This window comes from Protopterus annectens, chromosome 1.part1 (assembly GCF_019279795.1).
Source record: "Protopterus annectens isolate FY-2018-M chromosome 1.part1, PAN1.0, whole genome shotgun sequence".
NCBI classification, from domain to species: domain Eukaryota; kingdom Metazoa; phylum Chordata; order Ceratodontiformes; family Protopteridae; genus Protopterus; species Protopterus annectens.
This window is the reverse complement of record NC_056726.1, coordinates 425,975,969-426,003,043: the sequence shown is the minus strand read 5'-3', so window position 1 is coordinate 426,003,043 and position 27,075 is coordinate 425,975,969. Positions and strand designations below refer to the sequence as shown.

The window sequence follows — 27,075 nt, the reverse complement described above, 5'->3', positions numbered from 1 at the left end:
TAGGCCTTTCCAGCCATACCAGTGGCTGAGTCTTTTTTTTTTAAAGTATTGTCTTTGTCTAAAACTGGGCTTTACTCTTGTTATAACTCTCTTTCTGACATTTCATTTCCGTACTAAAAAATAATGACTTAAGGGCAATACAGTTCTGCCCTTATAGATGTGTGAGTGACACGCACTGTTTTTAATAGTCCTGAAAACATGTCATTTTGCAGGAATATTACGTTAATAGGTCACTGTCAATACAAAAGTAAAGTCGTACTCAGTGTAAAAATGTATTCACTCCTGAACTCGCATAACAGTGTAGACTGTTGTATCTTTCGGCTTTTCCCGGTTAGGGGTAGCCACAGCGGAACTCCGGTCCGCTAATGATTGGCAGTAGATTTGTACGTGCTGAGTTGCCAGCCCTGACACACAACCTTCAACGAAGGTACGCCCATTCATGCATGTCTCCACACAGAAGACGCTTTAGCTGAGAATCGAACAGGACCTTTTACTGTGAGGCGACAACGCTACCGCAGCACCACCACTGCATAACAGTGTAGATTAGCCTATCTAAAACACAGTCATAATTGTTCTAAGCTAAAATGTGAAACATTGTTCTCTAAATGCTGTGTTTTCTGTATTAATGACTTAATGGCATTTTTATTTGTCATGTTAGTAATTAAATGGTGTATTACTCTGCACAGTGAGTAATGCTTATATCAAACCTGCAATTAATGATGTCTTGAAGTAATCAATCTTTTAAAATAAGTATTTCAGATGACTTTGCAAGGCACTTCCTATCAAACCCTATGCAAAGCTGAAGTGCTGCAGATGTTGCCCCTTGTAAGACCATGTATGCATTCTGTTTAAAGTATTGTTGGTGATCCTGAACATTTTATGTGCTGAGTACAAGTTTTATATGGTTGAGTTGCAGATTGTATATCTTTTGTAGCATCAGAAAGACTGTGTTTCCCAGACAGATGTGCACTGACTTGACTGCAATTTCAATGTCAGTAATAATCATGCCTAGGATTAACCTCATTGGTTATGACACTGACAATGCACCAAGCTACTAAGATTGTGACTAAAGAATATTCCTCTTGATAGACAACTTTTCTGTTAACCAGTCTAGTTTGTGCTGCTTCCCAGGGTGCTTCCCTGGTTTTCAGTAAGTAAACTTACACAAGTTACAGTTACCAATGTATAATATGCTGACAGTGGCATTATTGTTGGGCATGTGCACCCTCAGATATTTGGGGGGCAGAGATTGGCATAATGGTTAAGGTGCTTAATTCACAGATACAAAGTGCAGGGTTTGATTCTCACGCTTGAAAGGAAATTGGCTAGGCTTAAAATGGCCACAAGGGTAGTTAGCCCAGTACTTACCTATGAAAAAAAATTTGACTTATCAAAATTACACTTGGCCACCAGGGTGAACTTTGCCCTTTCTCCAGTGTATTGTGATCTCGGAGTTGGTTTATTTAATTGGGGTAGGGGCAAAGCTCTCCACTTGGGTGGGTTTAGTTTTGTTCTGTTGAGGTTTTATTCAGTGGTGGCCAATTGGTTTGTTTCACAGGGAAAGGATTTTGGTAGTCCATGCTTTCGGTTTTAAGCCGTTTCGCTGAAGTAGAGTCAGCCAACTAGGAATCGGTAAAGTGTGATTTCGATGAGTCAAAGTATATATATATATATATATAAGTTTACACACCCCTGTTAAAATGCCAGGTTTTTGTGATATAAAAAAATGAGAACACAATAAATCATTTCAAAACTTTTCCTACCTTTAATGTAATCTATAACCTGTACAATTCGACTGAAAAACAAACAAATCTGTTAGGGAAAAAATAAAAAATGTACAATATGCTGGTTGCATAAGTGTGCACACCCTTAAACTATTACTTAGTTGTGTGTTCACATCCTTAAACTAATACTTTTTTGAAGCACCATTTGATTTAATTACAGCATTCAGTCGGCTTTGGCTGGACCATTCCAAAACTTTAATTTTCTTCCAGTGAACCCATTCTTTTGTTGATTTGGATATATGCTTGGGGTCATTGTCATGCTGAAAGGTGAAATTCCTCTTCCTCTTCAGCTTTCTATCAGACGCCTGAAGGATTTGGGCCAAAAGTGACTGGCATTTGGAACTGTTCATAATTCTTTCCACCTTGACTAAAGCCCCAATTCCAGCTGACGAAAAGCAACCCCAAAGCATGATACTACCAAGACCATGCTTCACTGTGGGGATGGTGTTTTTTTGGTGATGCGAAGTGTTATTTTTGCGCCAAACATACCTTTTGAAATTGTAGCCAAAAAGTTCAACCTTGGTCTCATCAGACCATAACACATTTTCCCACATGCTTTTGGAAGACTTGATGTATTGTTTTGCAAATTTTAGCTGGGCCTGGATGTTTTTCTGTGTAAGAAAAGGCTTCTGTCTTGCAACCCTACCCCATAGTCCAGACATATGGAGAATACGGGAGATTGTCACATGTAGGACACAACCAGTACTTGCCAGAAATTCCTGCCGCTCCTTCAGTGTTGCTGTAGGTCTCTTGGCAGCCTCCCTGACCAGTTTTTGTCTTGTCTTTTCATCAATTTTGGAGGGATGTCCAGTTCTTTGTAACGTCACTGTTCCCATATATTCTCCACTTTTTGATGACTGTCTTCACTGTGTTCCATGGTGTATCCAATGCCGTGGAAATTTTTTGTACCCTTTTCCTGACTGATACCTTTCAACAATGAGATCCCTTTGATGCTTTGTAAGCATTCTGTGAACTATGGCTTTTGCTGTAGCAGGCAACTGAGTAAATGTCAGGAAAATCCTACTAGCACAGGTGAACTTTATTTGGGGTTAACCAGAGTCTCTCTAATTAATGGTAGGTGTGTACCCAAGAAGACTGAATGCTGTAATTAAATCAGAAAGTGCTTCAACAAAGTATTAGTTTAAGAGTGTGCAGACACAACAAAGTATTAGTTTAAGGGTGTGCACACTTATGCAACCAGTGGATTGTACATTTTTTATTTTTTCCCCTAACAGATTTGTTTGTTTTTCAACTGAACTGTACAGGTTATAGGTCACATTAAAGGTGGGAAAAGTTATGAAATGATTTATTGTGGTCTCATTTTTTTATATCACTAAAACCTGGCATTTTAACAGGGGTGTGTAAACTTTTTATATCCACTGAATATCTGACCATCTATATCTATCTATCTATATATATATATATGGGTCTACTTCGAAATACCACAACACCGAAACCCACAACACAGAGACCAGAAGGACGGAACACTGAAAAGCGCGAAATTCAAGATCCCAATATTACGGGATTTTGCTTTTGCTTAGCAAATTAGCTGTGTAAATGTAAGTATGTATTTCTGAGGGGGGCATTGGGTGTGTGTAGTGGTGTTGTGTGTGACTGTGGTGTGTGTGTGTGTGTGTGTGTGTGTGTGTGTGTGTGTGTGTGTGTGTGTGTGTGTGTGTGTGTGTGTGTGTGGACTGTAATATGTGGGTGGAGTTTGCCTTGTGTGTCTGTGCAAGCTTGCCCTGCCTATCTCTAGTGTAGGGTTGTGTGTTTGGTCGTTTGGGGCAGTTGTGTGTGTTTGTGTGTGTTTTGCAGTTACGCGGTTTTCGGTGTTCTGGTCTCGGTATTGTGGGTTTCGGTATTGTGGTCTTTCGTTCTAAAGAAGTAGACCCATATATATATATATATATATATATATATATATATATATATATATATATATACACGCACACACATGCTCACACACACACACACAGACACATGCGCGCACACTTTTTAACCAAGCAATTAGAGATAACTACAGCAGCTAAAAATATGGGAAATGAGTCACTGTCTTTAGAACAGTTCTCTCATTTTAGGAATGCCCTCCCTTCCATTAAGTGATAACAGGAGTGGAGATCCCTGCCCTCACATAGCCTTATCTCTTAATCCAGTATCAAATTTACTATAACTCCTCATAAACATGCAGGTTTTAGCTCTTGCATCCTACCCCTAAAATCTAACTGATTTTTCTGGACCACAGTGTTCACTCCTAACTAAAGGTATGTTTAATGTTCAGCTTGCAGACATTTGCACCTAAGTTACTCAGGCATGCTGTAAATACCCTTACAGCATTCAGTTTTAATAACATCCTCCCCTCTCCTGTCACAAGTGTGCTGATACAAGACCAGGTTCAATAATGGACGCACACACACACACACACACACACACACACACACACACACACACACACACACACACACACCATGGCACTAGCAGTCTGGCTCACATCTGCCCTTTTGCAGCTTGTAATTAGTCTGTTTGTATTCAACAGAGACAGTGACGGTCAGTAATATTACAGTGGGACACTGGAGAACATAGTAAATGCAAAACGAAGAGAACTTGTTTGTACTGATCCCATGATTTGTTAATGTAAATGATGAGAATAGTTCCTTTTTTTTAATATATACCTAAAAGGTACTGCAGACAGAAGCACGTGCTGAATGCTGTGTAGATCAGCAGCCATTAGTTCTGTTGGTTCATTTTCACTACTACTATGTTTATGCCAAATGCAGCAAGCTGTTGGGATACAAAGTGTGAATTGTGACAGTGTTAGTAGAAAGCCTCAACTTAAAGTAAGTGCTGATTACACAGAAGGGTGTATGGGCACACTAGCAAGGGAAATAGCTACACAGTGAAATGAAAACCTGATGAGTAATTTTTACAGCTCAGGAAGTTTCAACAGCAAAGTCATGTGTGTGTTAAGCTGCAGAGAGAATCATCCAGAATTAAGGTTATATGAATTTCTTACTAATTTAAGAGTTCCATTCCTGTCAATCAAGTGCTGCCTTGTAGGGTCATAGATTAGTACTAGGCTGGCTACCTTTGTGGGACGTTTTAAGCCTAGACTATTACCCTGTGTGAGAATCAAACCCTTCACCTTGGGTCTGCAAGATAAACACCTTAACCATTTAGATAATCATTAATTCCTTACATAATAATATTACCATATGCAATAATTCATAGGTATTTTCTAGGTTATTAATCCATGAGGATCTTTAGAAGACTAGCCATACATTCCTATGAAATGTTCAGGCCTTATGTTTTAAGTATGAATAATCCAGAGATGAGCAGAACATTTACTTGTTGCCCCTGTTCATGGGGTATAAGGTGCTAAACCAGGAGTGAATTTGCAGCTACCCTTCCATTCATCCCGATTACTTTTGAATAGTGTAAGAGAAGTATTTCCCTTTATGTGGCGAGGAAGACTTTGCCAAAGAAGTGGTATTCTCTGTGATGCATGTCTGTCCCTCCTCCTGTTTGATTCAAAAGAGATCTAGATATGTTGAGCAGGTAGTTATGCCTCCATTGGACTTGCAAAAATACAGTAGGTCTTAGAAGATATGGTTCGTTGAGACTTTGTATGTGAGACAGAGATTGCCCATCAGTAGTGTATATGACACCGAGAAAAGGGACAAGGCTTTGAGATGGTCCACATAGTTTTTATTATTTAAACCCTTCATTTTCTTAGTAAGATAACGTTGTGGGCATTCACATTATGTCTAAAGTTTGAACAGGTACATACTGAAAGGTGCATTGGTGCATTATACTCCGTGTTCAGTTATTTCACTGTATCCCCCACTCAGGCCAGAATGCAGTGGAATGATCACATACCTGATCCTTGTCCCCATACCATTGGTAATAAGCTGTATAATGAAAAAGGATTTTCTTACAGTAGCAGACACATGGTGATCAAAACTCATTGTCTGCAGAGGTTCCCAGCTACATAACTTTTGGATAACTTTTCAGGATTTTGTTGTCAGTGTGATCATTACAAGGGACTTCTTGCTTGCCAAAGGATACTGTTATACATTTCTTGGCATTTCATTTTAGTCCATGGCTTTAACACCAGCTAATGGTTTGTAAAGGTCCCCCTTGGAGGGTCTTGGTATCCTCTGGAGAGTTTATGATGGCACCGGGTTTAAGGCCTTCTGCATATTTGGGCAGCCATAAGCCCTTAATAGTAACTTTCCAAGAAGTAAATGTCAAAGTAGTGACTCAAAGAATGAACCCTAAAGTTCACCATTAATGACAGGTCTTTTGGAGGAGGTATAGCCATCCACACTAAAGTCCTGGGTACTGTTTGTGAGCCAATTTACTATTCAGTGAGTTACAAGAGGGTTAACATTCAATTGGGATAGTTATCTGTGATACCGGAGTGTCTGATGGTGTCAAATACCTTTGCAAGGTCAAAGTGTGTGCACTGATTTGCCATCATCCATTGCTTCTGTAACCTTCTTGTAGAAATCGGCCTGGTTAAGTAGGCAGGATCTGTACTTAACAAATCCAAACTGGCTTGGGTTGAGAGTTTGTATGTTATCTGTGTACTTGTTTATTAATTTCATTGTGATCTTTCTCATAGCCTTACAGAAAAGGCCAGTCAGACTTGTGTATCTATAATTTCCCAGGTCCGTTGACACCCTATATTTGTGCAGATGGATAACAGTTACTGTAATCCATTCTTCTGATCCAAAGCCTGAGTGTAGGCTGACATTGAATGTCTCTAAGAGTCTGACAGATCCTGTTTTGGCCTGGCCAGTAAGCAGCTGTCTGAGTTACCCAGACCCACAAAGGCATTCTTATTGACCTTGGATAGTGACTTGAGGACTTTTTTTTTTCATGAAGAGATGGGGGGTGTTGATAAGGGTATAAGAGCTGAGAATGTAAGAGTGTAAAGTTAGTGAAATTTATCTCTAGTAGATTGGCTATGTCGTCTGAGTCCAAGTATGTTATATCATTTACTGTATAGCTCTGCACAAACACTGTTAAAGAAGGTTTTGTGGTTGTCCTTTGCCTGGGTGGCAATTTTTATATCAATTCATGCTTCATTTGATTGGATCATATTCTGCACTTCCATGTTCTGTTTAGCAAGAACCTTTTTTGCATCTTGAGAGCTGCATTTCTTTTACATGCAGTGTGTGTGTGTGTGTGTGTGTGTGTGTGTATGCATGTATATGTGCGCGTGTTTACACACACGCACACACATATAGATATATATATATATAGATACATATATATATATATATATATATATATATATATATATATATATATATGTACGTATTTCTTCTTTTTTTTTTTTTTGTTGGGCCTGTTTATGTTTGGATTCTACCATAGGGGTATATTTTAAATTTGGGACTGTATTTACTTTGGGGGGACAGATACATCTATGCAACTCTTTGCATGTGCATAAAATTTGACAGTAAAGAATTCCACATAAACAATGGGATCATTGAGTTGGAAGATGTTGAATTTAGCCAAATCATTACTTTGTTTCAGTGGGTTAGTTTTGGTGTTGAAGGATGTTTCTGGCTTCAGTCTGAAGATGAATATGACTGATTTGTGGCCTGATTTCACCAGGAGGGAGTTACAATTGTTAGGGAGTAGAGCCATTCCATATTGGTGATGACCATATCTGGAATTTTATTGGCCTCTGTTGGGATGCTGATTACCCAGTCCGGAGAGTTTTTGTAGGTGAAGTCCAAAAGTCTTTGGGTGTACATGTTAGAGGATGTATACATCTTCCAATCTGATGGAGGGTAGTTGAATTCTCCTTCATACTAATTAAGTAGGAGTTATGGGCTTGGGGGGGGCGGTAGAGGGGATCCTATATTTATTTTACATTTGTTTACCGGGAATGTCTGACTGGGCCAGGAGCCAGTTTTCAGCAGAGGCCCGGGGAGAAAAGCTCCAAGACGCAACAATTGTAACATATCAAGTAGAAACAATAGCACATAAATCATCACATATAGCATCGTAACTCAGTAACTAGTCATATATGCCAAAAATGCAAGACTTTATACTTTTAGTAATTAAGCAAAGATGTATATAATGAGTTCAGTTAGAACATAATAAAAGGTGATGTAAGAAATGTACAAGATACTTTTTGAGAGTTAGATTGGTTTGAAGTTGAATATCTAAGTGCACTTAGGTGAGTACACTAAAAAGGCTGTAGGCATAGCTAAGATGCATTGTTGTCTTTAGTTATATGAGAGACTGTGTATAGGAGATGTGCATTTGAGGGAACTGAAGGTTTGGTGAGAAGTAGGAATTAGGTATGAGGAGAAAGTGAATTATGATTGCATCATCCTGGGGTAGTGCAGAAACTAAGCCAGTTTTTGGTTCGGTGTTCCTTGAGGAGAAGTTTGAACTTGGGAAGGTTAGTAGTGTTGAGTAAGTGCTTGTGGATGGAGTTTCAGATTGTTGATATTTCACTGGAAAACAGAGAATTCACGAGATTATTAAAAGAATAATAGTATACACTAACATGATTATTAGCTTGAATAAAAAGCTGCAAGAATGATATGAAAATATAAAGGGTTAATTTAGGAATAGTATAAAATGTAGAAAAATATTGTGTGTGCTGGCATAGGTTAATTAGATATTGGCATCCATGTAAAGGAGTATGTTATTGAGAAACAGAGTCTGTAAAAATAATTGCGCAGATGGCAGCTGGAAGGACATCAACAAAGTAAAGATATGTAACATCAAGCAAGATAAAGTTAAAACATCGAGTTTTAGATAGTGCTGGAACACCACATTTCAGATAATGCAAGACTGAGTTTCCATGGATCATCAAGCTACAAAGAACCAAGGACACGGGAACAAAGGAAATGTTATACATCAGACTTTGATAAAAAATATTAGACTTTTTGGTACAAATATTAGTGTGTATAAACAAGCTTTGGGAATTTGCTATAGAGAGCTGAGAGCATCTGTGTTGCATGCTTGTAGATCCGAAAGGAAAATGTAACAGTAAAGCATATTAACTGAAGCAGTTGTCTGTGTATTTATTGTACTTAGTACAATACAGTAATGACTAGTTGGTCACAATAAATAGTATGTATGCATGTAAATCCAAGTAACAGCAAGAAACAAACAGATGTCATATAATTCTTCAATGGCGAACCACAGTTGATGGACCAAATGTTTTTTCTTGTGACAACTGCACCTTCTTTTTCATTTTATTCAGTTAGTATGTCCAGTTGTAGTGCAAACATTTGCCTCCCTTCTTATGCACAGTATCCAGCAGCAGAACAGTGCATCTCTGCAAGTTCCACAGGTTCTGCACATTCACATAGCTAAATCTGCCAGCTGTGTTTGACCACCTTTTGGGAAAATCAATGAGGGACTTTCTACGTTTTCTCAACAGAAGATTTGGCCACCTTCCACACACAAACTGGTAATTCTCTTTTTATTTTTCATTCTACAGCATGGAAGCTGTAAACAAAACAACTGTGAAATGTAACACTAACTTTCAGGTAGACAGTAATAATAGTCCAGTACATGTATGGTCAAGATTTAAAGATTGGTATAAACATAACTGTAGCACATGTAGTACTTTACTAGGTAAAGTTCATGTCAATACTTTATGTACATTTGACTGGTATTTTAAACAACATAATTTGTATGACAGTAAACATTTATTGTGCAAGTCATATGAAACTGCTTTCTGTGTGCAGTGTCATAAAAGTAATGGTAAACAACCACATGCATTATGTCCTGTCACCACATGTAAAATGTTAATTTCTGAGTTACAATATCAGTCAAGTCAGTTATTTAGAAAATCTTCTGTACATCTTGCTAGACAAAAGTGGAATAAAACCACTGCACATTACAAAACAGATAAGAACAGAGATGAGGTTCATGGTGAACTGACAAAAAGATTTAATAAACTTCTAAGACACAGTCAGAGTGAGTTCAAAAAGTTCAGACAACATATGCAAACACTTTTTCAGACGTGCATAAGAGCTTTAAATTCAGCAGAACAGAATACTGACAAATATAATCTGCTTAGTAAAGAGTTAAAGCAACAGCAGGTGACTACGCTGATAGTAAATTTAGAAAATAATTTACGACATACTATTCTACATTTAGAAAATGGTTAAGCGTACACAGCACAAACTTTCATTCAGTTAAAGCAAGGCACTTAAATGGTAATTTTCAAATAATTTCAAATAAAATAGTTCTAGGGCATAAAAATCAAATGAAAGTAGTTAAACGCAATAAATACATGACGTCACAAGACTGACATGCATGTCATTTCTTTTCAGTGCAGCAAAACGCAAATGACAGCAAATGTAAATCACATAAATATATTTGTTTTAAGCATGTGTTAGTTAAGTCAATATCTCCTTTGTTTCATACAATATTTTGTAATTGCATAATAGCATAAAAAAATAGCAAAGACTCCACCAAAAACAGTATTCAAAAACAATATTATGCATAGTTAGGAAAGTTAATATTTATTACAACTGGATTCTAGTATCAAGTTACAAGTATATTAACGAATGACTGAAGGTACGAGTAAGTGCTGAAGGAGTTATGGGTTAAGCACCTGGAAAGCGCAGAAAGAAAAAAAAAGTAAATCTTTCCAGGCTGGAATGGGTAGTTACAAGGAATAAGATAAAATGTTACTGGTACTAAAATTTATAAGGTCAAGGAAACAAGACTGGTCACCAGGCCAAATGGCTTACATTTTTCTAAAACATTAAGTATTCACGTGCAGCATTAAGCAAAAAGAACAAAAGGCTGCAAGTAAATACTACACCGAGTACAGTCAGTATATGGACTATGGTATGCAGTTAAAATAAATTATGCAGGTCCCTTTACAAAAAGGGAGGATATGAATAGCTAGTAGTAACAGTAAATGTATTTTCAAAATGAGTAAAAGCAATTCCTTATACAATTTTGACAGTATAGGCAACAGAAAAAGCTTTATAAAAATATTTTATGTTTTTGAAAATTGCCAAAAAAAATAAGCAAATGTGTAAGACCAAAGTGTGTCAGTCTGGGTAACAACCAAAAGGCAAGCATACATTTAATTCTCACAGCATAAAACAAATAAACAACACTGCAATAAAATTATGTATACTACAGTGGGAAGGGCATACTTTCAGTTTTACACTAACTGTGTAAACAGTACTGCAAAAGGGTCTCAAATAAAAGTGCAAAGTGATAAAACCAAAAATACATTTTAATGTTTCAAGTAATGTAATTAGCAGGCTTCAGTTTAATGCTGGGTTTAAAAATTGGACTGAATGTACATTACAGCCATGTATATACAAATCCAAAAACAATATGTACAAGCAAGTGTATTCTGTACAGTATATAGTAAATGGTTTATCTATGTAAATAGAGTAACAAGTCAAAGCTTGACATTTGTGACATTTTATTTTCAAAAAACAAGACTGCAATGCCTTTGCAATAAAATCCTCAAGTATTGTCAATAAATTACTGTATAGGACATCACTGCATAGAGTCATATTGAGATTAATCCAGTTCTAATAGTGATGGTTGTCATCATTGTGTTGACAATATAAAACTGTGTTAACTTGCTGTATTAAAGCAAAAGTAAAGGTTTTGTTTCCCAATGTGTTTCTAGTTAATAGCAATATAACTTGACTATAGACAGTTTTGAATTTAAACTAAAACAGATGGAATGTATACAGTGATATATATGTTTAAAAATGTATAAATGCATGTGCACACCTATTTGCTAGTTAGATGTATACATTGATAGATATGTTTAAAAATGCATAAATGCATGTGCACACCTATTTGCTAGTTAGATGCATATACACATCTGTTGCTATAATATATGTAAAAGTAATATAGTTGGTTAAATACATGCATTTCTGTTTGCTAGCATACATATATTCTGTTACAGCTTGAGACAAGCTGAATGTTCAGTGTCTGGAACATACTTCAAGGACTATAGATAAAAATGCAGCTGCGAGACAAGGCACGCAGCATTCAACACAGACATCTGCATTTCATTTGCATCATTCTGAACATCAAAACAGAGGGAATTACAATATTTCACAAATAAAACTTAGGAAAATGCTACACAAAATAGAACACAGGACAATTTCAGTTGTAAAAAGCATAGAGCATGTACATTTGGGATGATAACATTTAAAACAAATATAACAGCATGGTTAGCTAAACAAGGTCAGGCATACATAAACGTAAAAAAAGAATCAAAGACGGACATAAACATTTCAACAAACAGCTCTTTCTCTATTCGATGCTGTACATTATCTCAAAAATTTAACAGTTCTGACAAGGGAAGACATTATGCAAAAATGTCACAGTGTGTAGACAGTAACACAAAAATAAGAATAAACTCAACAGGGGGGAAAAAGGGGTATGATTTCTACCAATACTGTTTATTTGTATAAACAACACAGTAATACAAGAAAAGGACCATGGATTAAAATACTGGGCAACAGGCCAGTATTTCACACAGATCAAATGGTAAAACTACCATCCACTTGAACTATGATAGGACAATAATACAAAAAAAAAAAACAATATTGCACTTCAGTATTACATTTCCAAGTTTTAAAGATACCAAATGCAAATTTAAAAGAGCTTGGTATGAAAACTAGTAGAACAAGATATCTCACAGATTGTACATTTACAAGCACAACGGAAGTAAGTCATAACAAGTATCTTTGATAGACAGATTACAAGTTAGTATAAATGGAAAATATTGCCTTCAAATTTCAAAATGTTTGTTAAAGACTTGGTGGGACATATTCAGAGGATGGTCATCATCTGGGATCAAATTGCTAAATTAGTTAAAACATCCTGTGTTGGTAGTTTTAGGGGGTCATAATAATAATGACAGCTTGGAATTGTTTTATATGCTGCAGGTTAGAAAAAGTTGCAATAATTCAACAAGTTATAATTGTAAATATGAGCAAAGTGGTAAATGCTGTAAATAGCAATGCTAATGAAACAAATGCAGTCTTTTCTTTAACTGAAGTTTAGTCCATTCCTCAAAATAATAAAATAATGGGGAACTGAAAGAAAATAATATTCTGTCTCGATTTTAACTGTTGTTAGCATGATTATTAGCTTGAATAAAAAGCTGCAAGAGTGATATAAAATATAAAGAGTTAATTTAGGAGCAGTATAAAATGTCGAAAAATAATAAGTGTGCTGACATAGCTTAAATAGATATTGGCATCTATGTAAAGGAGTATGTTATTGAGAAACAAAGTCTGTAAAAATAACTGCGCAGATGGCAGCTGGAAGGACATCAACAAAGTAAAGAGATGTAACATCAAGCAAGATAAGTTTCAGATAGTGCTGGAACACCATGTTTCAGATAATGCAAGACTGAGTTTCCATGGATCATCAAACTACAAAGAACCAAAGACAAGGGAACAAAGGAAAACTGTTGTACAAAGAAAGAACTGTTATACATCAGACTTTGAGAAAAATATCAGACTTTTTGGTATAAATATGAGTGTGTATAAACTAGCTTTGGAATTTGCCATAGAGAGCTGAGTTGCATGCTTGTAGATCCAGAAGGAAAATGTGACAGTAAAGCGTATTAACTGAAGCAGTTGTCTGTGTATTTATTGTACTTAGTACAATACAGTAATAAGACTAGTTGGTCACAATAAATAGTATGCATGCATGTAAATCCAAGTAACAGCAAGAAACAAACAGAAGACGTCATATAATTCTTCAGCTATTATTGGATTTACCAACTTCTAGTAGAAGTTTGTTGAATAAGTGCAATGCTCTAGTGTTGAGATAAGGTTGAACCAGGTTTCTGAGGCTCAGGCAGTTGTCTGGTTGGTGAATTATAGTGTGGGTGATAGTAAGTTGATTAAGAGATAAAAGATTTCAAAATTCTATCCATTTTACTTCCTGGAGTGCTGAGCAGTGGTGTGATCTATTTGAGTGGTTTGTAGCAAAGCTACCTAATTTATTGTAGCAGGTCTCTTAATTTGTTTAGGTTGATTTTCTAAGGTTTGTAAAAATGGGGAGGCATATAGCAGAGTGGGTAGTAGACGTGTTAGGGCTACAGAGTGTCTGGAGGTTTGTGAGAGGATTCAATTTGCTCTGTACAAGGAGCCATGTTTGATGCGATACTTTGTGATGGCTAGGTCTGTGTATTTCTCATATTTTAGGGAGTTATCAATAGTAACACCTAACAGCTTAGTAAGGCCAACAGGTTGATTTTGGTATTGTTAGAGGAGTGGATGATTTATTTATTTGACATTTATTTACTCAGGAATTTTCAACTGGGTCAGAAAGAACTCATTTTCAGCAGAGGCCTGGGGAGAAAAGCTCCATACACACACACACACACACACACACACATATATATATATATATATATATATATATATATATATATATATATATATATATATATATATATGTCTGAAACAATGCATATATCAATGTTTTCCAAGGTAAGGAATGCTAGTCAGGAGTGGATTTTTTTTATTAAGTCTCTTAGCATTGAGCAGTACCGTTGTTATCCAGATCCAGTTTTATTATACTGGAAACTCTTGAGGACTGGCACCTGAAATAGATACTATGGGGATGGACAAAGTTTTAGCCAATATACAAAAGTTTTGGGAAGATAAATGCAGGTCATCCCTGGCAAAACAGTAAGGACTGTCTCCTAATATATATTTGGATCCCCATTTGAATGACACCAGAAACTAAGCCAATTGTTGAAGTCAATAATCATTTGATAGTATTATAGCATCATTCTTGATTGTAAAATGCTGTTCAAGGCTAGGTTTATACCTGCATCGGACACGCATTCTAAGACTTCCATCTTGAACTCTCTCTATATATAGTCCAGGGAGGTATATCTGATATCATTTACACACACATGTACTGTGATAATATCATATGTGTACATTTGGTATAAGGAGTTGAATGCCTACGTGATTTGGAGAATCCTGGTGACTGATAGGGAGCTAACTGTGACCACCTGGTGAGTGGTACATCAGTGTGTCTCATGATGGAGTGACCTATAATTTGGATGTTGGATTGTGTGAAAATGTCCTTATGGGCTTATGAATTGTGATATTGTGACTGAGGTATGTCTCAAGGTGAGTGTCTGTGTTGTATGTTTGTGAGGTTGCTGAGGGTACTGGTTTATAGGTTACATTTAGGAGGCCTTTGTGATTTAGGTAGGGTTCTTTTAAGAGCTTCAGCATATGTAGGTCTATAATGGAATATTTATGTATTTATTTTTGGTTATGGTTGATAAGGTGTTTCTTTGTAAATTTACTCGGTAACCCTTTCTTCTGTTCAAGGGATGCTCCAGGGTCAACAGCAACCTGTCCAGTCTTGTTACAGACACATTAATACACAGATACTGTACGCAGAAAGGATTGAATTTATTTTTTTCATTTGTTAATCATATGTCACTAACTAAATTTTTATAAGGCTCATTGAGGTTGCTTTTCAAACTGCTGTGTAAAGCCTTTGATATTTATAGCTTGTTGTCGCTTTTAGTTTATCGACAGTACACTGCTAATCTTAGTGTTTACACCATGCCTATTTGAATCCTGTCACTGTGTCGTCTGTTTCTGCCTGGGGAGCAGCTGTTTTATACATATACCACTGTCTTCATGAAACAGTACTTCCTAGTGGTCCTTGCTTTCCTAGGCTACCTTTTCATTTCATGTTGCACATTCTTGTTACTGCTGTCATTCATAGTACATCATGTGCTTCTAGTCATTAATTTGTGTGCCACATGAAATGTGTCACTATTCCCAAGCCTAATCTGAATGCACACATTTCCTGAGAACCATTATGTTGTCTTTATACGTCATGTGAGGTAATCATTGCATCACTGTTGTAACTTTTTCTACATTTTCATCAGTTTGTATATGCCACTTTGTGCTTAGTGTTTAAATTTTAGAAACTCAGGACTATGTGCCCCACCTATGTTTCCAGCTTTCCTCCATAGCAGTTAAGTTGGAATATACAGAGAGCAGTACAGCTTTATAAGAAAGGTAAGCAAGCAATGTAACAAAGCAGCTTTACAAAATTTGTCAAATACTGTGATGTGGGAAGAAAAAAAAGCATTCCATCCTGTTTATAAACATTATGTTGGGCCCCTTTAAAGTATTCTTGCAGTCCTTGGATATCCCATTGTCACAAAGATATAGTGATGACAGAGGTAATTCAGATGATGCAACAGAATGGTGCATGGACTTTACCAGATGCCATATAGAAACAGATCAAAATAACTTTTTATATAGTCTTGAAGTAGAAAGCAGAGAGGAGATATAAAAGAAACATTCACCCATCACAGTTATTTCTGCACTGTTATAAACTGCAGTACAAACATGACATCGCCAGGTGAGACACCCCCCAATCAGGCTGCTCGGAATATGGCTTGTCTCAGTATACTGTGCACTTTGTTGCTGAAAGTCTGTCTCTTGTCATTTTTATTTTTAATTCGACAGTCCAGTGTTAAATGTTCTCCTCGGGTATTTTAAAATACTGTGTCTTGCCTTACCACAGTTCCAGTGCAGTAGATGTTTCTTATGTGCATTTTTTTCAGTACAGTTGTGTTAATTCCCCATTGTTAGAGTTCCATGAAAAAGTACTGCAAGTCCCAAGTCAATGAGATTTTTCCATGTTGTAAAGGGAGGGCATTTTTGAAAGCTGTAGAGACTGTCATAGTAATGAAGCATGAAAGGTTAGTATCGAATGGAGTCTGCACAGTAATAGATTTATTCATGAAGGGTTTCTTTGTAACACCAAAGTTTGAGGCCATCCTTGCAGGGGGCTTCTGTCTAATGTTAGTGACTAAAATTTAAGTTGCTATGTTGTCAAGGGCCAGTCTTTAAGGAGGAGGATTGAGTGTGAAGAAGTCAGCATTTCTGCTCAGCATGTTGGCTGCCCACTAAATGTCGGCTGTATCAAAGATGGCTGGTTGAGTTTATTAGGAGAGTGATGACAACACATCTTTATCTGGATGTGTGCATGCCCACACATTGTGCAATAATGCCGCCATTGGTTGCTTGTCCAAAATGTGGAATGGAAAAAGCTAAAGTAAGATAATCCCAAGTCCAGCAATACAGCAACAGCACCCTTTCACATTCTCTCATTAGTCTCACTTTTTGAGAATGGATGTGTTGTTTGTGGGAGATGGAAAGCAAATGTCATATAGTTAGCTGACTAGTATGTATTGGAAAGACAAACAAGGGTGCCTTCAGGATAGAACAAGATGTCACAGATGCAGGTTGTATATGGAAATGAACGAAAAACAGTATCTTCTGCAATGTAGGATTCCCTTTTGTCCAGGAAACCTAAAGTAAAATAATGTAACATGTTTCGTAATCTTGTTGCATTTCTTTATTTTTACTGTGAAGTCGCACTGAGCATGCAGAATTTACCCATATTACTAATCCCTGCTCATCCTCTTCCCTGAAGGCGCATGCTACCATGACCAGGTAACTGAACACAGCTGGTGATGCCATCACTGCATGTTCAGGCTTTTAAAAAAATAAATTTACACAGAAGTGAAATTGAAAAGGTTGGGCTTCACTGACAACAAATTGCTTTCACACAAATAAGCTTTTTGCAAAGGAATAAAGTTGCAAAGTTATGATGTACTGCTTTAAAAAAAAGTAGCATCGAAATTAGTGCGCCCTTCTGACGGTACAGATGATACAGTATCTGTAGATTTTGTACACTGTATGCTACTGAGCTGCAGACCATGGCAGGTAATTCTTTAAGTCATCCTTCACCTAGCTAGACAGAATTTTGGGATTCTTACCTAATTCACAGCAAACAAGGCATGGAACGAAGAGATCTTTGCAGTGCTTTGTACAACGTTTCCCTTGTTCCCCTACAAGTCGTTTTGTATTTCCTTTTAACTGTTCTATACTGTTTAGTAATGAAGTTTGTCCGCTCTGCTTGGAATTCTGATCATTCTTTTTTTCCCTTTAGGACTACAAGAGCATCAGCTGGCCCAACCTACAAAGGAGTCTGTAAGTTCTTCTCTCGCTCTAAGGGACATGGATTTATCACCCCTATGGGTGGAGGAGAGGACATATTTGTGCACATTTCAGAGTAAGTCATCACATTTTTAAAAGACTGTGGTAATGCTGCTGTGTGTCATTTTTAAAAGTAAGTGTACACAGTTGGTTTGTGTACCCTAGCTTTGTCATGGTGCAGAGATTGCAAAAAAGAGCAGGAGTTTGCAATGCTGAATACATTTTAGGGGTACAAAGCAGCAGTTGTGTGAGGCTGTGGGGTTTTACCATGATAGAATAACACTCAGTATACAATAACTGTAACACATTAGAAACTTGGGGGGAATATTCCAAAGCAAATAATGCTGTGTGAAGCTCTATTTATTTTACTGAGATTTGATTTAAACTTTCCTAGTTTCATGGAATGTATCTAGATATGCCTCTAAACAGTATCTTTTAAATCTAAATGCAGTAGATGTGTTGTTTCATTAATTTGTGTCATTGCAGGGTTGCACAGGCAATATACCTGTTCTAACATAAATGAGATGTGCTATCTACAAAGAAGGCATAGCTAATTGTCCAATGGGTACTGTATATCAGACTGAAGTGGAGTAGTGAAGACTTCAGCGAGAACAGAAAGACTGTTAGCAGAAAACAATAAATAATTATATACATAGCGCCTCTGTGAAAAGACAAAAATAAAGGGCATACATATCATACTGAGGCCTGTTATGTTTCATGGAGTGCCTGTGGGAGGGCAGTTTTGGGTAAAGTGTATGGACAATTAAAGATGTCATAGACAAGATATGAAGCTTCTGGGGTGCCTTCTGTGCGGAGTCTGCATGTCCTCTCCTGTGGTCGCGGTGCTCCGGTTTCCTCCCACAACCCAAAGACATGCTGTAGGTGGATTGGACACTCTAAATTGGCCCTAGGCATGAGTGTGTGTGTGTGTGTGTGTGTGTGTGTGTGTGTGTGTGTGTGTGTGTGTGTGTGTGTGTGTGTGTGTGTGTGTGTGTGTGTGTGCCTTCTGTGGAAGGTTGGGCGCCGGGCTGGCAACTCGACACTGTAAAACTCCACTGCCAATCATGAGCGGACAGGTGATCCACTGTGGCAACCCCTAACGAAAAGGCGAAAGAAGAAGAAGATAGACGAGATATGAAGCTGAAGAGTGCAGTGTTCCTTACTTGTAGGTTCAAATTACATAAACACATGCAAATGCAGAGACATCTTCTGCCTAGGTATTGTTACAATCATGAACATGTGAAAGGAAAATATTCGCTGTTATTTGAGAACCAAACTCAAAACCTCCAGCATTCCATGCTGATGTCATTGCTGCTGGACTAACAAGAGCTTTTGGAGAGCTAGGTATTGAGTTTTCTCTCAAGAGCCCTTTCCTTTTGGCTAACAAGTCCCTAACATGATGATTAAGGTCAGTAATCACCTGAAGACAGAGTCACCTAAGGAATAAAAATGCAAACCAAAAGGAGCTTTTCTGTAAGCAGCCATACCATTTAGTCCAGTGGTAGCAACTGTATAAGGAAGTCAGAATCTCACAACTCCCTGCTTGCACGAGCCTTATGGGTATTCTGTTTCATTCCTCTCCGTAAATTAAATGCTTGCATTAAGAAACTATTGGTAAGAGACATCTTGTGCCAAGAAATGTCACAAGCACCCCAAGCATCAGAGGTGGGCTAACACATCCATGCTGATAATGACCAAATGCCCTACCCCTAACAGTTACACAATTAATTATCTTCCTCATCAGTGTTTTACTACTGCTCCATTCCTATATATCCCATTTTTGTGACTAATGTAACTAAATCATTTCCGTTTATGTGATAGTTATTTCTATTGTATACATTTGTCATTCTAAATCACTGGCATGGACCAGCATACCTGAGTAAATAAATCTGGCTGACCCATACGGCCCACAAGCTGAAACTGGAGGAATGCGTAGACTTCCCATACAGGTTGATACTAAGATGTATTTAGCTGTTATCATTGTGAAGGGCACATTGTGTGTTATCCTAGGCATTATCCTGTAGAATACAAAAGCTGTTCCCTAGTAAGTTAACTCCATGCCTGGACAAGCGCATCCAAACACAGCAAAGGGGAAGAGCCATCACTGTATGTGGTTTTTATGATATCAACCCCCCCAAGATGCTTGTTGCTGTAAACTGTACCCTTGTGACACTGATGGTACCACCTGGTGTCCACAGACACCCCCCCTTTTTAACAGGCATGGTTGACCCCTTATGTTGTTCATTCTCTAGGGTCACAGTTGTGAGGGAGGCCACAGTGTCACTCTGGGTGATGGGCATAGGACCACCTAGGAAGAAGGTAGGCAGTGTCAGTATGTCTTGGTAATGTGACTCATGTGTATTGACATCAATAAACCCTGCACAGCTGTCCAACTTGGCCTGTTGCTCTGGTCCAGAAATTGTAGGTGTCACTATTGCAGTTGTCTGAACTGTGAATTCACAATACATGAAATAACATGACCACTCCACAAGTGATTGATTCCCTGTGGAATTCATACAGATGACAAACAGATGCAAGTTGGCAATTACTTGATGCTTTCCTGTACTGGTGATTCTCTGAGTCCTGAGCACCTGATGTATCTGTGGAGCACTTAATGGACACTGTGCACTCCCTGATGTCAGTCTGGACAGGGTCACTATATAGCATATGCAGTACGGCTTCTAAGTTGGTTAGTCACCATGGGAAAAGCATGGCATCCAGCCAGTCTTCATATGATACCCATTGGTTGCTGATCTCAAGAGTGACTCATGAGATGATGGGCAGTACTGGGAGTGGCCTCTCTACACTTGCAGCACTTTCCAGTAATATGTTGCTCGTCTTCTTTGAGACCCATCTTATGCCATTGCCATACTTCCAGCATTGCACTGCTGTGTGATTCCTTCCACATACACAGCATTAATGTCCTGGTCCCCTACGTTCCACACAGGATCTAGTAGAAGGCATCCCTTCTCCAAAACAGGTGTTGCTTATGGGTTCTGAGTGCCTGTAGCAGGAACTCATTCACTCCAGGGCTAAACTTGTCTAACCTTTGCTGTCTGCCACCCTTTGAGGGCATGTGAACACAAAGGAAGATAATAGACTGGGTGTGTGTTGATATAGTGAAGTCCCAATGTCACAGATATATTGGCCTGACTAATCAGCAACAAGACAGGGTCAGACAGGACACATAGATGGTTGGGACCACAGAAATGCTGGACATGAATATCCTACCAGCTAACAAGGTGTGTAGAGGTTGGGGCAGATCTGTGCAGGGATATTGCTATGGTAAGTGACACATGGGGTCCATTGGTGGCTAGATGGGTAAGGATCTTCTCTAGCAGTAGTCTTGGTGGTTAACAGAGCACATGGGTGGCACTGGAGTATCGTGCCACAGGTAACATGTGGATGTTTTCATCAGATGTACCTCATGGCAGATGAACATACAATGTGAAGGGCAGACAGTGGGAATGGGGACAAGCCTTAAATACTTTGCAGCTGTCCATAGTAGGACATCAAACTTTAGTGTTACCAGTGCCAAGTAACCAGACAGGGATACACAGGTATAGGACAGTGGTGTAGTACAGACTACTAAGAATGGAGCAGGAAATGTTGTCAGTCAGGTACCATCCCTTGGATACAGTTTTAGGTCTACATGTGCAAAATCTACATACACACTTTGTAGCTGCAAGCGTATGTTGCAGGAAAGCATAGTACAGAACAGTAGTGTTATCATACTTGCATTACTTTTACTAAGGGCTATACACAAGCTAGTATGCATATGGCTATGACCCCGCTGCAGTATACTGTAGCATATCCTTCTGTCTGTAAATATTTGTTCATTTCTTATGTGATCCTATTCACCTGGGCTGTGATGGCAAATGGTCCATTGAAATAAGAGCACTACCCTGGTAAACATAAATAAATAAATTCCGCTTATCACAGTATTATAATGTGTGTTAATGCTGTGTGCACTGTCTTATGGACTAGCTATTGTCAGCTAGTGTTGTGAGCTGCTCATTTACGTCTACAGCTGCTGATATGGTATGGCATCAGACATGGTGAATTAGCCATAAAAGGCCATAATGTTTTGTAGTTTTCACTGTATATGTGCTAGCATGGCTAAATTCTGCAAGTGTCTATGAATAGTTGGGTTTCACAAAAACACATTGTCAGTATAAGGGTTAAACACATGGCACCCCTTCTCACCAACATTCCATGCATGCCTGCTTATTCAAGCTACTTATGCGTGTGTATTGTGCTATATGTTAGTGCTAAGGTGCATTGCATAGCATGCAGTGATGGCTGCCAGTGTGAGTGCCTGATAGTAAGCCCCAGTTAGTGTATTAACAATAAAAAAAAAATATATATATATATATATGGTATTTCTCCTACACAGCCAGTTCCTGTTGGGTCCTTGTATAGGTCTATTACATTATGTGGATGTCTGGTATGACCGGGCAGACCAGCTGTTCAGGGTGACTAGCATCCTCTGTACCAGTGAGTAGTGCAGGTATCAGTATGAAGACCTGTGCCAACACCTCCTTGAAGAAGAGGTGAGCCAATGATGCCTTGAATGGTGTATTAAATGTTTCCTTTTCTACTGTCTGTTACTGCTGTTAATAACTTGTTTATCTGTCTTTCACAGCTCTCTTCCTAATAATAATTTTCCCTATGATGGATCCCAGGAGACACCAGTTAGGCTGCAGTGGATGACTGTATATATGCTGTGTGCACTATTAATGGCAACTCTGTTGTGGCCAGACCTCTCAACTGTCCTTATTTTGAAGGAACATTCCTGTTTTCAGTACTGATTTACCCCTGCACAGGATGTTCATATTTTTTGGGTTGATTTACCTCATAACACCATTTTCTGAATCTCTCTCATCAAAGGTGATTTTTAAAGCTGTCTAGTACAAAGAAGACAGCACTGCATGACCAACATACTAGTGGCACTAATAATTTAAAGAAAGAGGACACACATTTTACATCTTCCTTTTTCTGAAGCAAAAACTAAATGACATTGTGTTGCAGAATTTTACAAAACAGTCTACAGATTTTATGCTGTCTCTTTCATAATGTTATTTATGCAATCACAGGAATTTCCTAGGCTAATGGCCCTAGAGGCTTTTTAAGCCTAGCCATTTATGTCCCAGTTTTCCCAGTTATCAATGCCTATGAGTTGGAGTAGCTTTGGTATAAGCCTGTGCCTTAGGGCATCTACAAACTGCCCCTGTCCATAAAGACCACAGGCCCTATTATTTTTTTTACTCTAGTTTAAACATATGCTTCTGAGTAGAATCCCACTTTCCCTACTCGAAGTGGGAAGAGTTGTGTGCTTTTTGGTTTTAGACTGGATGTTCCTACTTTTCAAGGGCCTTTGTTCCTGTTTTCAGTGTCTACAGGTTGAGAGGTATGGCTGTAGCTTACTGTTGTTTTGTGGTGTAGGGCACATAGTAGTGACCCCTAGGAATTGTGCTTACCTATGCTTGTGCATATTTGTGGTACTGTAGCTGCTTTTGCTCTGTTGCACCTTAACCTTAAGTTCTGGTAGTTGGCACTGAGGTTAATATTGCAAGATCTAGTTCCTGTGGTACAGAGTTTGATTCCCTTAGCCCTTGTTTGCCTACTGTGTGACCTTGAGTAAATCACTTAATGAGACATTGCACCCAGGTCACCCCTGAAAAGCAACGGTCTCTCCAGTGGGCCTACCTGTTTCATAAATAGTATGATTATTATTGTTATTATTACTGTTATGTGATTGTGTTTATTGGTGTCCCAGCTGTGGATACCCGGTCTTCCTTCTACATCATCACACATTCATATTATAGCATAGTATCTGACTGGGTTATATGCACTGTATCAACCTTTTCCTTGCCTGCTGTAGCTTTGCACTGTAATCTGCATCTTATCACACTTTAATTTCTCCAAAACATTTGGGTCTGTAATACTATGATGGAAATGCACCCCATTTAAGTAAAAGTATGATTCAAATTCATGAAGTTATTATTTTAGTCTTTGATGTTAGCTAAAAGTGCTCTTTGCTGCACCTGCATTGTGCCCAGAACTGACTACTCCTGCAGTTTATACAGAGTTACATGCATTAGTAACTTATCTAAATATGACTGAGAATTCCTACTACTACTACTACTACTATTTGAACTGTCTATGCAACCTTCTTCAACATTGCCTTTGTTTCTGTCTGTAAATTCTGATATTTTATGACTGTGTCTCTCTCTCTCTCTCTGTACATAAGACATTGTAATCACTGGGTATATCAATTTCAGTGATCAGTGCTACATTTTCATAGGTTCAAAGAAGGTTACTAGGCTAACGGCCCTAGAGCCCTCATAAGCCAAGTTGTATTTATCCGAAGTTGACCCATTTGTCAGTGGTTAGTTGAGTGAAGTTCACAGAGGTAAGGGTCTATGGTAGTTAATGATGACTTCCACTGTACAGGAGGGACATGGGTGCCACCTCAGGAGTGAATTTGCAGTCACCCATCCATTGATCTAGGTTGCTTTTGAAGAAAGTTGGGGAGGAGCTCTGTTTCATGTGAATTCGAAGTTTGTTCCAGAGAAGTGGCAGTCTCTGGGAGATAGGTTAAGATCCTGGAGTGTGAGTGACCATCGTGCAGTTTGATTTATGGATGTGTAGCATTTCCATCAGGGTCAAGTCAGAGACTGCCCTGTAAGCCAGACACAGGTTGTCCCTTAGCAGCCTGTCGGAGACAGAATACAGTGACAGGGCTTTCAGTCTTTCTGCATAAGACTAGTTTTGTGTACCCCGTAGTTTCTTGTTAAGAAACCTCTGTGGTTTTTCCCATTGTTGCGGGTGTCTGGTGAGGTACATGCAAAAGGGAGTATTGTACTCAATTATTAGTCTGATGAGGGCCGAGTATAATAAAATTATAACATCCTTAGATTTAGATGTGATGCCTTTACTTATAAGATGTGCCATGTAGAAGGATTTCCTTATTAATGTGGATACATGGTGGTCAAAGTTCAGGCTGCTGTCAACCTGAGTACCCAGATCATGTACCACTGGGGTCTACACTTGGGGGGGTGCTGTCTGTAGTGTAATTAGCAGGGATTCAGCTTTCCCAAAGGGAATAATGCTTTTTTTTTGCATTTAGCTTTAATCCATGGCTTTGGCATCAGTCAGTTGTCTGCATTAACTCTGTCTGCAGTATATTAACATTGTCTGGGTCTCGATGATTGCTCCCAGTTTGCAATCGTCAGCTGTCCAAGTTTGCCTGGACTTCTGAGAAATAAATTCTGAACAGTAAGGGGCCCAGTACAGAACCCTGTGGTACGCCATGGTTGACCGAATTTTTGCTAGAGGTGAAGTCACTCACTTTGACAGTATGTCTCTCGTCGGTTTGCCAGTTGGCTACCCATCTGGTAAATAGGGGTTCCCAATACCTGAGTGGGGTATTGTGTCAGATACTTTGGCTAGGTCAAGATAGGTGTGATGTACATTGTCTTCCCTCCTCCAGAGCCTTGGTGACTTTCCCAAAGAAGTCAGCCATGTTTAATAGGCATGGTCTACCTTTAACAACTCTGAACTAGGTGGAGTCCAGAGTTTGGAGATTATGCATGTCCTTGTTAATAAGTCCATAATGATTCTTTCCATGGCCTTGCAGATGAGGCTAGTCAAGATTATGGGCCTATAATTCCCAGGGTTGGTGGATGGTTACCCATTGTACATAAGGATTACTGTTGCTGTCCTCCATTCTGCCAGAACATAGCCATTTCACAAGCTGTGGTTAAACAGGTATCCAAGCGGGTCTGCTAGGTCATGTTTTAAGTTGTTTAAAAGGCATCATGGAATGTTGTCTGGTCCCACTGATGTTATGTATTTGGCCTTGGAGAGTGCCGAGATGACTGCTGTCTTGAGATAATAGGCTGAGGAATGGTGGCAGGTATACTTTGGGGGAATGATTGGAGGGGACAGCGGGTGATGTTTGCTCCAACTCTTTTCAGCTAGCAGGTTGGCCATCACCTCCAGTTGAGTATGGGTGCCACATAGAAGGATTGTGCCATCCACGGCCAGTTCAGTGCATAGCTGGGTATTACCTTTTAGATTTCAGACATAGTTAAAGAATGACTTGTGATTACCCTTAGCTAGGAAGGCTATTTTTGCTTTGGAGGACTTGACAAGATCTCTAATTTGTTTATTTAAGCTAGAGAAGGATTTCTTTCTTTTCTGACCCAGTTCCCTGTCATTCTTGGACATTAGTTTATTTGTCTTGTTGTATAGCCTGTTTATACTAGGGGTCCACCAAGGTGGCTTGTTTTTCCAACAAGACCTGGTTTTAATCCGGCCATGTACACCTGATTCTATACAACTGCTTAAGTGGTATACAAGGGATTGTTGTACACCTCTGAAAAGGAGTCTGTGTTATCAGCATTTGAGGGGGCTTTGAAACTTCTTAGACCGTCACTTAGTAGGAGATAGTTTGTCTTTGAAAAAATTGTAAGAGTTTTGGAGCTTGATGGAGTATCTGGTCTTATAATTATATCGAACAAGACTGATTTATGGTTCAGTCTTACTAGGGAGGAAATCTCACAGGGGAGGGGAGCAATGCTCTCCCATGTTAGTGAGTACTATGTCCAGGACATTTGAGCCTCTTGTGGGTGTGCTGACTAGCTGTTCCAGAGAATATGCATTGACGATGTCCAAGAACCTCTGAGTCAACATTTTCTGGTCATGTACATTTCCCAGTTGATGGAAGGATAATTAAATTCATACATGAATAAGGTGTTGTGCTGTATGGAAAATTACTCCAGTAAGTCCAGGTATGCAGTATGCTGTTCCTGTTTCATGATGGGGGACGTATAGCTAGCTGTGACGTGATAAGGGGCTTTGCCTATAGTTAATTGGACCTGGAGTAGCTTGAGAAAGTCGTAATGTTTGACCATTCCCGAGGTGTACTTAATCCTTAGTGAAGATGGATACACCTCCTCCTTTGGGTCTGTCATGCTCAGTTTGTGGTCTGAAAGTAGGGAAGGCATTGTATCCTTGCATGGCTGGGGTGTTTTCAGTACCTTTGAACCATGTGTCAGTGACTGCACAGACTTCATCATCTTCCAAGTGCTTCCAGGGAGCACAGTTTCTTAAGACTTTAGACTCCTAGCATTAAGCTGCAGTACCTTGAGTTTATCTAGAGAGGATTGTGTTATGTTGGGAAGTTGGTTATTTTGACACTGCCTAAAAAAGGCACAATAGGTGTGTCCAATGCCTTGGCCAGT

The 27,075-nt window shown here is 38.7% G+C and overlaps 1 protein-coding gene across 5 annotated transcripts in view; it reads left to right on the top strand.

Annotated features, from left to right (window-relative positions):
* The window catches only part of CSDC2 (cold shock domain containing C2), a 966,239-nt gene that overhangs the window by 857,925 nt on the left and 81,239 nt on the right, over nt 1–27,075 (top strand). For all 5 annotated transcript variants that reach the window (XM_044075637.1, XM_044075645.1, XM_044075654.1 and 2 more), the window contains one exon: nt 17,778–17,900. In XM_044075637.1, the coding sequence (XP_043931572.1) occupies nt 17,778–17,900 (123 nt within the window). The remainder of the gene's footprint in view (nt 1–17,777; nt 17,901–27,075) is intronic.